Source organism: Heloderma suspectum, chromosome 6 (genome assembly GCF_057233095.1).
Source record: "Heloderma suspectum isolate Gila_16-S chromosome 6, 16-S_ref, whole genome shotgun sequence".
In the NCBI taxonomy this organism is placed as follows: Eukaryota; Metazoa; Chordata; class Lepidosauria; order Squamata; family Helodermatidae; genus Heloderma; species Heloderma suspectum.
The window spans coordinates 57,389,569-57,403,097 of NC_139463.1; the positions used below are offsets into that span (position 1 = coordinate 57,389,569).

At 49.5% G+C, this 13,529-nt stretch overlaps 1 protein-coding gene across 3 annotated transcripts in view; it reads left to right on the plus strand.

Moving 5' to 3' along the window:
* GRB7 (growth factor receptor bound protein 7) overlaps positions 1-12,880 on the plus strand; it is an 81,410-nt gene extending 68,530 nt beyond the window's left edge. For all 3 annotated transcript variants that reach the window (XM_084804517.1, XM_084804516.1, XM_084804518.1), the window contains exons 8-15: positions 349-459; positions 1,934-2,032; positions 3,344-3,424; positions 5,005-5,121; positions 6,469-6,529; positions 7,150-7,237; positions 9,494-9,587; positions 11,513-12,880. In XM_084804517.1, coding sequence (XP_084660643.1) covers positions 349-459; positions 1,934-2,032; positions 3,344-3,424; positions 5,005-5,121; positions 6,469-6,529; positions 7,150-7,237; positions 9,494-9,587; positions 11,513-11,659 — 798 coding nt within the window. In that variant the 3' untranslated portion in view covers positions 11,660-12,880. The remainder of the gene's footprint in view (positions 1-348; positions 460-1,933; positions 2,033-3,343; positions 3,425-5,004; positions 5,122-6,468; positions 6,530-7,149; positions 7,238-9,493; positions 9,588-11,512) is intronic.
* The last annotated feature ends 649 nt before the right edge of the window (positions 12,881-13,529 follow it).

The following is a 13,529-nucleotide window of genomic DNA, read 5'->3' on the forward strand; positions in this document are numbered from 1 at the left end:
AAGAAGTGTGGGTGTATTTCTTCAATTTAGTTTGCTTCTGCTAAGGTAGGTGGGTGGGCGTGAGCTATGCCAGACACAAGCACCGTCTCCTGGTCATTGGAAGTCCAGTTGTTTTCAATAGCCATACAGGCCAGAAACTTGCCCCTCTGTTTTTGGGAGAAGAAAAGATTCTTAAGGTGCTGACTTCTGCACCAGATGCTAAATTCTACTTTTGGCCTAGTGTGATCACAGACATACAGAATACACCTGGTACTTACCTACACAGGCAACTCAGAAGGTAGGGATGGGATAGGACCTCATGCTATGAAGCAAGCCTCAGAACGTCTCTTCTCGTCTTCCCCATGCCAGGACCCCCGGCACCTTCAGTATTGCGTTGACATAAATGAATCCAACATCTACTATATCAGCCAAGGAAAGAAGCAGTACAGCACCCCCACTGAATATGGCTTTTGCATCAAGGTAAGAAGGGTGGGAAGCACTTCGGGGTTCATTTCACCCTTGATCTGTTTCGCTGCTATAAAGAAAAGTGTCTGACGATAATACAAGTGATAATGCAATGTAATCTACTTGAAAGGTCCATGGTTAAAGCCGGCAATCAGACGTATTGGACAGAGTCCAAAATCATATTTCACAGAGTCTTTCAACACGGTCAAAGTATAACACACATCCAGATTTTAAATCAGTATAACTGTATGGCTGTGTGTACTGTATACACGAAATTGAAAACTTGGGATGTAGACCGCTGTTTCCCAAGCTTCTGGTAGCCAAGGCTCACTTCTTCTGAATTAAAATTGGGGGCACACACCTGTTACGTTGTTGTTGTTTATTCGGTCATTTGCTTCCGACTCTTCATGACTTCATGGACCAGCCCACGCCAGAGCTTCCTGTCGGCCGTCGCCACCCCCAGCTCCCCCAAGGTCGAGCCCGTCACCTCCAGAATATCTTGACATCTCCCCAATAACCACATCCAATTTGCCCTGGCTCATAGATCTTACATTCCAGGTTCCTATGGTGTGTTGATCTTTAGAACATCAGATTCGTCGTTCACCACCAGCACCATCGGCTGCTAGCCGTCCTTTCGGCTTTGAGCTAGCTGCATCATCACATCTGGGGCTAGTTGAACTTATCCTCTGTTCCGCCCCAGTAGCATTTTGACCATCTTCCGACCTGGGAGTCCCATCTTCCGATGGTATACCGACATAACTCTGGTTGTACTGATCCATTTAGTTTTCATGGCAAGAATACTGGGGTGGTTTGCTGTTTCCTTCCCCAGGGATTGTATTTAGTCTGATCTCTCTGCCATGACCTTCCCGTCTTGGGTGTCCCTTCACGGTTAGAAAATACTCACCTTCACAGGAGCCCACGCTCCTGTCTCTGCATGAGTCCCTCTACTGGGCATGCCTCACAAATACAAAAAAGCAATCCCAGAGTAGTAACTCATACGGAGATTCAACAGGCACCATCCCCTGAGAGTGGGCCATTCTGCTGCATCTCTGTATTAGGAATGATTTTTCAGTCAAGCCCAGTGCAGAGAAGAGGCAGGACTCTCTGACTCCCTGTGGAAGCTGCTGGGAATGAAGCAAAACCTTGTAGGAAACCATGCAGTGATGCCGCTTCTGTGGATGAGTACTTTGGGAACCCTTAATTATTTATTATTTTGTGTCTCTCAGCACATGAGCCATTTTCTCATAGCAGCACTAGCTGTGTTGCTTTCTTCTTTCTGGGAAGAATCCTGATTTGGTTGATCAAGATGGAGAGTGGCTCTCTGAGTCAGGGCTCGGTCCTGGAACATGCGAAGTGATGATTTTAAAAAGCAATCCCTCTGAGCACATGCAGAGTGCTGACGCTCCACAGAAATGGAAAGGAAGGGGCCGTCTTTGCGGAACTGTCATTATGTATGCACACTTACTGGTCTTGCCTCTTTGCCTTGCAGCCGTACAAGACACGCAGTGGGGCAAAAGGTCTGAAGCTGTTCTGCGGCGAGGATGAGCAAAGTCGCACATGCTGGATGGCTGCCTTCCGCCTCTTCAAGGTACGGGCTATCCTTTAAAGCATGGCACCCATGGGAGATTTCCTCTCGGTGCAAAGGAGCTTCAAAGGAGTGATTTTCACCAACACTGCAGCAGGAGAGGAAAGGGTTAAATTCCTCCTCCCTGCCTGCAGCCCTGGCACTCATCAGGGGCTCCCAGCAGTTGCTATTTGCATTTTTAAAAGCATGCACCTGAAATGCAGAGATGCTATTTAAACGTCACGTCTACTTTGGTCTTAATGGGAATTTGAATGTTGGCCATACTGATCTTGGAACCCTGTGTTCCATGCACTGCACCTGTGGCCTTCAAACTGTATTCTGGCAATTTCTGAGGATGTGTGGGATTTCTCAAAGTCTTTAGGAGTTTTTCAGTAATAAGGCAAGATTTTCTGAAAACAGCTCACTCACTGCTTCCAAGATTCACTTGCAATACGCAACCACAAAGGAGTGGTAGGTGCATTCAGTATGCACGGAGCAACAACGAGGCCTGGAAGGCCTGTGATTAGTTCTTCACATCAGTGTGCCCTCTAGCATATGCCCCAGAATCCTTAGCAACATATAAGGGTTCTGTGGCTGACACTAGGGGTATATGAATTACTTACCCCATTCCCTCCGGGGCATCCGCGGGGGGGTGGGGGGGGAGGCGATCTGTCCCTCCCCCCAGAATCCTCCCTGGCTGACTCCGCTCTGCGATGAGTCCGCAGAGCCACTGGCCGGGCTCGTCCGCAGCCGGACTTCCATCTGCTGCTGGGCTGCAGCCGCCATTTGTGTCCCTGCATTAGCCGTGATAGGCTACATATATATTTACATAGCCTATCACTGCAAAAGGCAGGGACGCAAATGGCGTAGCAGCCGCCATTTGCGTCCCTGCTCTTTGCCGTGATAGGCTACGTAAATACTTACGTAGCCTATAACGGCTAATGCAGGGACGCAAATGGCGGCTGCAAACTGGGGCAGCCATTCGCGGCCACAGACCAGGGGCATTGGACGGACGACACCAGGTAGAGTCTGTCCCGGGACAATTTTGCGGGGTGGCGGGGGGGATTGCTGTGTTGCACCACGGACTCCGTGGACATGTATTTTCTCTACATGGGTATGTCTCCCCTTGCCCCCCCCCCCCCGCTGCCAAGAAATAAATACAGATTTGGGAAGGGGTTAATTATTTTTTTAAAAAATAACACCAAATTTGCACAACTGCATCTGTCCATAAAATTCTTGGCTGTGGCAAATAACAGTGTTGCTGCCTAAAAGATCTGTCGTGGTGCACAGATTTGCCTACCACACAGACGCTAACAATGATGCTTCTTTCCACAGTACGGCATACAACTCTACAGGAACTACCAGCAGTGTCAGGCCCGGCAAAAGGAGCCAGCCTGGACTGGCGCTGCAGCCCTGGTAAGCTCCCTGTAATAATGTTTCAGACATTTTCATAATCAGTGGGTGAAGACAGGCATAACACATATGGAGTGGTGGGGGTAGTTTGGATGTAGCTCTACTTTATTCTTCTTAAGCATAACTTTTCCTCTCCTAGCTGAGCTCTGAAAAAAACCCTTTCTCATGTGGTTCAGTTTGGATGGGAAAAGTCGTCTGTCAATAGTGCGAACAGGACAGCATCTCTGTGTCAGGGCTGTATCTGAGCCCATAGAGTCCCAAGGCAGCTCTGATTCTGAGGAGGAGATACAATTCATGGGGGAGGAACTCTCTCAGACTTCAGAGGCGCAGCTGGAGGGGGAGCCCCCCGCCCTGCTCACATCACCGGGAGCGACAGTGACCCAGGCATGGAGAGGGAAGGACAACTTGAGCTTTTAGACGCGAGGCACAGGCACAAGCGGGAGATTGCAGGAGCCAAGCTTAGGCGCTCAGCCTGATTGGCTCGACATCAACAGCTGCACCCAGAAGCATCACGGGAGAGGGGGAGATCTTCCCCTCCCACCCCTTACGTTCAGAGAGTTGCTGCGTTTTTCCCAAACGGAGATCAACTGACGTCCTAACCCTTAGAAACCCCTAGATGGCTGTTCCTTTGTAGTTCCTCTGAGTCTCAGGCAATTAGCATCTGTACACTTCATTAGGATGAATGGAATTAAAGCCTTGGAAAGCAGCCCTTTTGTCTGAGTGTTGATTCTGGCTATTGGAGGATTCAGTAGGCAACAGGGTCACTGTGACACTCCGATGTCACCAATATATCTTCCTCCCAATCCCCGGTGTGTTTGGAGGGGTTCTCTTTCTTTTTATATAGAATGAACATATAAATGCTCCTCTTTAAAAAAAAGAATATTGAGAATCCATTTGAAGTATGGTGAGGGGCAGGACTTCACAATCCAACCAGCATTCAACTTGCTGGAATATATGTCCATCTTGCAAATTGGAAGCCAGACTCGGACGATGGGTGCAGAAGCCGCTGAGACCACAGTTTAAATAAGATGCTTGTCTTGGTTCTGAGAAGGCTCACCTGTGAGATGAACCTCTCTGCCTTGGGCTGTCAGGGCTATGAGAACATCTCCTGCCAGAAGCTCATTTGGGGTGCCAACTCAGGGCAACCCTGAAATGCAGCCCCAGAGCATTGCTGTGTGCCTTGTTGGCCTTTATGGTCTTTAAGATCAACAAAGAGCTCTCAGTAGTAACAACGCAGCACCAAGATGTGACGGAAAGGGCTCCTCCACACCTCTGGAATGCTCTCCCTCTGGAGACTCACCAAAGTCCTGGTCTGAACATCTGTTGGAAGGACTGGAAGATTTTTTTCACTGGAAACAGACATTCTAATTGTGAGTTTCCATTCTTCTGTTGCCAGTGTCAATTTGGCTTTAGCTGGCTTTGGAATATGCCTCCCTAACTCTGTCGTTATCTGGTCCTTGGCTTTCAAGATTTGACTAAGCATATTTTCAAGACACTGAATTTGGATTTGCATGTTGTCAGTAAGGACAGATCACTTGTTATTGGAGAGATCTGTGGCTGAACCCTTTTTAAAAATCCCATAGCGGAGCATGTCCGATAACACTCTGGTGGCGATGGACTTCTCAGGTTGCACGGGCCGAGTGATCGAGAACCCCAACGAGGCGCTGACAGTAGCTCTGGAGGAAGCTCAGGCATGGAGGGTGAGTCTGCTGTTTGGCGCCTAGTGAGAGATCCCGGAGAGAAGGGAAGTTGCTTGGGGCATAGAAATCGCCGTGCTAGGCGTCTTCAGGCAACCAGGGGCCGCGTTGCGGCTGCGTACGCTCATCACTTGAGGCTACACCCCTGCGGGGAGCCAGTCTTGGGTAGCTACTAGCCACTTGGCAGAGGTACCCATCATGGCCGGAGCACTGACCAGACAGTGACGATGTAGCTGAGGTCTAGAGCCAGACAGTGGATTGTCCTGGGGCGATGGAGCTGGTCCAGGAATTAGTCAGGAGACACTTCTTGTACCAGCAACTCAAGGTTTAAACACCATCAAGCTCCATCTTTTCCTAGGCTGGTTTGGTGATGCTTGGAACCAGCTCTTGACCCTTGCAAACCTCCAGGGTCCGCAGGGAAGGTCGGCTTTCTTAGAGAAGCAGACCTTACGCGGACATAGAAAACTAGCATGTTAGGGATAAGGCCTTTCTCCCTGGCATGCTTGCTTTCTGTGTGTAAGGAACATTTTTTATAGGGAGGCATGTTCAGTCTTGTGAGCCTCCACCTGTCGCAGTCTGAAGTGGTCCAGCTGAGACATAGGTTCACCACTCCAGGTAAGAGCTTAGGGCCGGGTAAGGCCAAATCTTTACTTTTATAGTAACTGACGGGAAATGTAGTTCCAGCATTCTTGGCTCCTATCTTGGCTGCCATCTCCTTAGGTAGCCTCTATTCCCATGAGGATTTGGATTTGAGGGTAATGGGAGTTGTTATGCTTTCATAGCAGTAAAGCTTTAGTAAAGCAGTAAGTCTTCTATGAGCCCAGCTAAGTATTCTTTTTTAACTGCATGGTTGCTGGCCTTATGTTTGTATTCTTTGTATCGTAAGGCAATTGAAAGGTTTTATTGTTGTTTTATGATTGTATTCATTCTTTGGTAGAGGTTGTGTTGTGGCAACCTTTGGGTAGACACTATTTATTGTAATGTCAAGCTTTTGTGGGCCAGAGCCTGTTTTGTCTGAGGCATCTGATGAAACCAGCTCTGGCCCACAAAAGTGCATGCCACAGGACATCTCTTACAGCCCAATCCCAGGCATATTTACCTTGAAGCAAGTCCCCACTATGTTTAGTGGGACTTACTCCCTATTTAAGCAGGCTTAGGACTGCAGCCTCAGTGTTTAAGGTTGCTGGTTGTCCTACAGCAGGTTGCCATAGCTACCCCTGTGGAATTTGCTGCAAATAAATGTATTTCTAAATTCCATGGTAGTCCTGTATGGAGGAGGGAAATTGTAACTAACATGGCAAGCTTAAAATACCAGGAACAACCTGCAATGTTTTTCTTTCCATGCTTCAGAAGAAGACAACTCACCGATACAGCCTGCCCACCCCATTCCAGAGCTTTCCGCTCAGTGCCGGTGAGTGCCTGTCGCAGATCGCTGCTGTAATATGTCACCATGTGTAACTGGATTCGAAAATACAGCATAGCATCCAGGGACTGTTGATGGTAGCAAGTCAGGGATGGGTGAGGCTAGGCTGCCCAGTGGTTGTTCCTTGACAAACTGCCCTTTTATTTCCTATAAAAGGGCCTGGTGCTGTGGGGCTCCTCTGAAGCCAGGGCATTTGACCCCGGCACCCTCTCTGAATTCCATTGCATAGCCTTGGCACACGTGAAGAAGCAGGCGGGATGAGAGTGCCTCTGAGCCATATACAGATTGGGAAGTTTAATTAATTTGAGCTACAGCTTAGCCATGGAGCCGGATTCCACTGCCAAGGCCTAAGACTGGCACAGGTGAAGTAGTAATAGGGGCGACAGAGTGCCTCTGAGGATGTGCAAGCTGCCTTTCCTGCCTTTCTGCCACTGCCAAATAATCGTGGCCAGCCCCATATTGCTACTATGAGGGGATGGGTCTTCCAGGCGTTCCTCCAGCGTTCCTCCTTGGAGCAGTGATTAGTTTCTATCGCAGCAGTGCATTCTAAACACCTGAATCAGGCTTAATTTCTGAAAGAAAGCTCCTCTAATTTTTTTCCCTCCCAGACATCCACAGAACCCAGCCATGGTTCCATGGACACATTTCTAGAGAAGACACCCAGCGCCTTATCATCCAGCAGGGACTGGTGGATGGGTATGTTGCTCACAATCACTTTCCAATTCACAACACTGGTGGGGCCCAGTCCTCACACGGCCTCAGAAGCGAGCCCAGTGCTTGGGGTGGGGTGGAGAGGGAATGCTATCCCAGGTCTCTTCAGATGGATCTAAAATCACCTCGGCTGTTTTCAGTGGATGTAAACCTGTCCCAGGATGCTACGGAAGGCAGGGTTTTGCCAGGATTGCGGAACGTCACCTGACCTTCCTGGACTAGAACTGCTCGTGAACTTGGGAGAGGCAGGATGTGCAAAGACAGCTTCCCCTTCCCTCAGCAAGTCCTCCAGAGGGTCTGCTAGGCTTAGGCCTTGGAGGAAGAGGAAGCTGTCAGTCCATGTGCCTGCCTCCACGCAGCCTGCCAGCCGCCTCTCCCAGCTCCACATCTGGCCGGGCAAGGCTAGAAGATGGAAGCAGGCCCTGTTTTCAGCATCCAGTCTGATTCTCTTCACCTTGGTTGGCTGTCTGTTATGCATTTTTAAGCCAGAAGGTAGCAAACCAATGATTTGGCAAGGGACGTGGTCCTGCTGACTATACTTCTTGCCCCTCCACACAATTACACAGCGAGAATGTCTGGAAACCCTTGACGAAAGCTCATGCCTGATATCAAGCGGCAGTGGCTGTGACTTTTATTTGCCCACTAAACTCTTTCCTGGGAAGGATGCGTGCTTCTTCGCTTGCCTGAATCTAACATTCCCTAATAAAAAGTACACTCCATTCTTTTTTACTGTAATTATTTCAAAGTGTGAACATACTACTACAAGCCTACCAGCAAATAGTTGACCTGGTCAACTATGTATCCCTAGTTACATAGTGGGAACTATGGGCCACATAGTGGCGAATGCACCACAGGTTAAATTGAAGCCATCCAACTTCCTCCCCACCACCACCACCACTTTGAGCTCTGAATAAGTCTGATTTTGTTTATTGAGGCTTACTCCTAGGTGGCCATGCATAGGATTGGAACCATAGAGACTAGAAGGTCATCTGTCTAATCCCTTCCGGGACCAGGGGCAGAACCACTCGCTCATCCACCATCTCACCCATCGCTGCCCCCCATCAACCCATGCTGTCTAGTCCATCGCTTGCCCAGCAAGAGATCCGTTCAGAGCAATGGCTCCAGATGACTCATGCATGTGAGCCAAGGGAAAAAAGAGGGGGAAGCTGTAGTGCCCTCACAGGATCCCTAGCCCATCCAACCTGGGGTGAAGACCCTTCCTCAGTTGGAGTAAGCTGCTCGGTCCGACCCTGAGTGGGGACAAAATCCAACCGGTGTGTAAGGTTAATGAGCGCAGTGCCATCCACCTTGCCTGTAGCTGTGGTCTCAGAGATTCCTGGGAACCAAAACCCTTCCTAAACCCACAGGGCTACAACGGATGGACCTTCATAGAAATGGCAAGAAAATAGCAGAAATGTCCAAAATTCTGCCACCAAGAAATTAGGAGTTTAAATTAATTATACCAAGGCCCATAATTTGCAGTCACTGCAGTAAAATGAGTTGGGGAGGGGCTGGACCTGAGTGGTGGGGAGAGTCATGGCTATTAGCCTAGGGAGAGATACTTCGCACTGAAGGTGTTACTGGAGTGAGGCTGAGGGGTGCACATAGCTGTTGTTGTTCAGTCGTTAAGTCATGTCCGACTCTTCTTGACCCCATGGACCATAGCATGCCAGGCCTTCCTGTCCTGCGCTCTCTCCTGGAGTGTGCTCAAGTTCATATTCATTGCGGTGCACATAGTAGGGATGTGTGAATCAGCAAAACCCGAGCCTTTTGAGGCTCTCCAAATTTCACCTTGAAGCTCGTTCTGATTTGCATCCAATTAGGAGTTTTGTTTTGTTTTCACACGGAAATTTGTGCGTTTCCCCAAATGTGTGCATCCGTTGTGTGCATTTTTGAAATGCATACTTTCCCTCCCATTGCTTGAAGTGTGTTTGTGTGCATTTTTCAAAAGTCCACATTTCCATGCACATTTTCACATTTTTGTTGCGATGCAATTTGCATGCCCTGCAAATCGCATTACAGCTTCAGAAATGTAGGGGGCTTCAGCTACGGATGGCATTCGGGTCCGAGAGGTGTGGATTGGGTAAATTCTGGTCAAAAACAAACTGAGAGAAGCTTCTCAGACGTCCCAGCACAGAGCTCATGCGCCGTGCTGGGATGGCACTCTGCTGCCTCCTGTGGGTGTAGGAGGTGGCGTGGCGTGTCTGTGACCCCTTTCCCGTCGTGTCTTGTCAACTGCAGGGTATTTCTGGTGCGGGAGAGCCAGCGGAACCCCAAAGGCTTTGTCTTGTCGCTCTGTCACTTGCAGAAGGTGAAACACTATCTTATACTTCCGGTAAGTGCTCAAAGGAACACGCAAAGCTCCCTCACGCTGAGCCAGATGCTTTGGATCCATCAAACCCAGTGCAGCCTGCTCTGACTGGCAGCGGTTCTCCACATCCTCAGGCGCAGGAACTTCGCTCCTGAAGGTGGCTTTGGCTGGAGATGCCAGGATTGAGTCTGGAGCCTTGTCCGTCACAAGCATGTGCTCTGCCACTGAGCTGTATGTCCAGCCACCCATTCCCTCCCCTCCCATTTCTCACTGGATGGTCTGGGCTGGTCACTACCTCGCTGCCTAACCCACCTTGCAGGATCGTTGTGAGGGTAAAATGCATGGGATCCTGGAGGAGAAGCAAAACATAAATATAATAACATAAAGTAAATCTATACTAGAAACCCATGATTGTCTGGTGCTATGTTCACGCTAGGCCTGCCTGGCATGTAAAATGGCCATTTGTGCATTGCGTTACCCTGTGCACATATTTACATGCATGTGCAATAGAGACAAGATGCATCCTGTTCCCCGCTTGGAGATTTATCTTATAGAGATCCTGGGGAAGGGGCCTGAAGACTGACCCCAGCTTTTATAACCCATATTAAACATTCCACACTCGGAAAACATCCTCTTGCTTCTCCTGTGCCCCACCCATAGGCCTCCATCTAGGAAGAGTCTTGTGGCACTATAAAGACTAACAGATTTATTCTGGTGTAAACTGTCGTGGATTATAGCCCACCTCATCCAGTGCATGGAGTATTATAGGGATGTCCATTGTGCGTGTGCATATGGGTGGGGTGGGGAGTAAGAATTGTAAACAGTCAGGTCAGAAGGAAATTAAAGGTGCAACCCTATGCATGTTTGGAGACAGAAATATCCTACAATTGCTAGCATTCTCCAGCCATCATGGCTGGCTGGGGAATGCTGGAACTTTTTTCTGTCTCAACATGCATAGGATTGCACCCTAAATACAGGAGGTATTTAATGATGGAAATGAAGGAAGGTATCATAGAATAGTAGGGTTGGAAGGGGCCTACAAGGCCATTGAGTCCAACCCCCTGCCCAATGCAGGAATCCAAGCCAGAGCATCCCTGACAGATGGCTGTCCAGCTTCATCTTGAATGCCTCCAGTGTGGGAGAGCCCACCACCTCCCTAGGGAATTGGTTCCATTGTCGTATTGCTGTAACAGTCAGGAAGTTTTTCCTGATGTTCAGCCGGAATCTGGCTTCCTGTAACTTAAACCCATTATTATTATGTAACTTGAGCCCCCCCCCCCCCCCCGAACGTGGGAAGAAGTTATGGGGTAGTGCTAAATATGTGCAGCCTCCTCACCATAGCCAATCCACAGATGTCTGGATTTGAGGCAGTGGGGTTCCAGACCAGAACGTGGCGTCCCAAGAGCCTTAATTCCCAATCCATTATTACAAAAGGAAAAAATGAACCACCTGGTGAAAGACCAGAAAGCTCTGTAGTAGCCCTTCCTGCCAGCAGAGGTCAGCAGGGGGAGAGCTGGAGCTTTCAGCCCCTCAGGGATGCTCTAGAGCGGCCTTCCCCAACATGGTGCCCTCCAGGTACTTTTGAGTGCAACTCCAGTTCTCTCACCCCAGCAGTTGGCTGTGACTGATGGGAATAGTTGTCCAGAACATCTGGAGGGCACCAGGTCGGGGAAGTCTGCTCTAAAGACCTGCGCCTTTTCCAGTGCTTAATTTCTAGAACAAAAGGTGCCAGGGCTCGAACCAGCTGGGGAACCTGGGCCTCTAACAGTCCTTGGGGGGCAAAGAGGATGGGGGTGTAGCCCTGGAGCCCAAGGTCAGAGGCCCCGGTCTGTAATAGGAGTGCGACTGGATGTGTTCCTAAGTCAGAGCCCAGGCCCAGCGTCAGCCTTGCTGTGTGCTCGTCTCCCCTGCCTTCTTGCCAGTGGCTCACTGCCCTTTGTGGGTTTCAGAGCGAGGAAGAGGGCCGCCTCTACTACACCATGGACGACGGCCAGACCCGCTTTGCCGACCTGATTCAGCTGGTGGAATTCCACCAAATCAACCGCGGCATCCTGCCTTGCAAGCTGAAGCACTATTGCATGTGTGTCGCCTTGTGACAGGCTGTCTCCCCAGCTGGCTGCCCCCTACCCCGCCCTGCAGTCGGCTACGGCTGGGGAGCAGGCCCTTCCGGACTCTGTACACCGGGATCGACTCCAATCCTCACCTGCCCCGTGACCCTGCGTCAGCCGTGCCTGCAGCAAGCGACCGAGGAAGGACCTGGTCTGAGCCCTCCCAGTCCACTGCCCACGAGGACGCCTCGGAATACTTAGCAGAGTTGAGGACCGATTTGAGGTCACTGTGCTAGCAGTTCACCAGGAAAGCGGGAACTCCTCTGTCGCCCTGCGGCTTTCACCATTCCCAGCAAGCGGGAAACTGCATCCCTCTGCCCACTGAGCATCCCTCTCCACTTCAGGGCGCTCTGTATGCCCTGAACCTGAGCTTTGGCAACACAGCTAAGAGATTTTGCTGCTTCAGTTCCTGTATCCCCACCCCTCAATGTGATTCCAGAATTCCAATATTCTGTGAGATGTCCTGCAGGTTTGTCAGGTTTTTTAATTGTGTCAAAATCCTGATTGACCAGAGGCAACAGTAGGGCAAAACAAATATTAGATGCACACCATGGAACAGATTAGTCTGCAAACTGCTTCCAGCTGTCTTGAAAACCATGATCTGTCTCAATCTTCTATGGGTGCCGCTGCCTTTGCTAGACAAGGAACAAATTCCTTTATTGCTCAGTCTTTTGTCTCTGGCGTCTAGCATCCAAGTTTATTCAAGTGGTTCTGAGCCCTAGGCAGCAGGGTGGGGTGGGGTGGATATGGGGTGTGTGTGTGTTCTGGGACAGGCCTGAAGCCATCCTGCAGTAGTAGGAATAATGGGGATTACAGAAAGGCCAAACTTGCCCTGGAACCTTTTATTGCTCTGCTAGATCAGGGGAGATCAAGGGGCTGTCCGGGGGGGCGGAGTCACCCTGGAGCAAGCCTGGGAACTCTCCTCTCTGCAGCCCTGAGTGGCTCTCCACAAGGAAGAACATGGAGCCAAAGGTCCTTGGCTCCCCACACACGTGAGTGCTGCTACATCTAAGCATCCCAGACAAGGAACTGAGGTTGGAAAAGTTGGTTTTCTCTCTTTGCATGAAGGGATGAAAATATCCTGGGGCTGAGAGGGGTGGAAGCAAGAAAGCTCTGTCATTGTTATTGTACAAATCTATGAGGCCAGTATAAACTGTGATGAGTGGTGTATATATATAAGTGATGATAATAAATCATATTTTTTTCATACCTTTGCTTTGGTTTTGTACTCAAATTAATTGTGAGAAATGAACAAGCTACCCGCAACTATATACATGAATAACAAAAATCACCCTGTAAAGAATCAAAAAAGTAATTTTATCTCTCTATTTATCTAAGAGACAAAACTTCATGTGGATAAATAAAAGTTTATATTTCATAACTTTCCTTGTTATGTCCTTGCATAAGAACATAAGAAGAGCCCTGCTGGATCAGACCAAGGGTCCACCTAGTCCAGCATTCTGTTCACACAGCGGCCAACCAGCTGTCGACCAGGAACCCACAAGCAGGGCGTGAGTGCAACAGCACCCTCCCGCCCATGTTCCCCAGCAACTGGTGTCTGTAGGCTCACTGCCTCTGGTCCTGGAGGAAGCACATAGCCATCAAGATTAGCAGCCATTGATAGCCTTTTCCTCCAGGAATTTGTCCAACCCCTTTTTAAAGCCATCCAAAGTGGTGGCCATCACTACGTCTTGTGGTAGTGAATTCTATAGTTTAAACTGCCCGCTGTGTGAAGAAGTTCTTCCTTTTATCCGCCCTGAATCTCCCACCAATCAGCTTCATAGGATGACCCCGTTGGGTTCTAGCTTTTGAGAGAGGGAGAAAAACATCTCCCTATCCACATTCTCCACACCAGGCA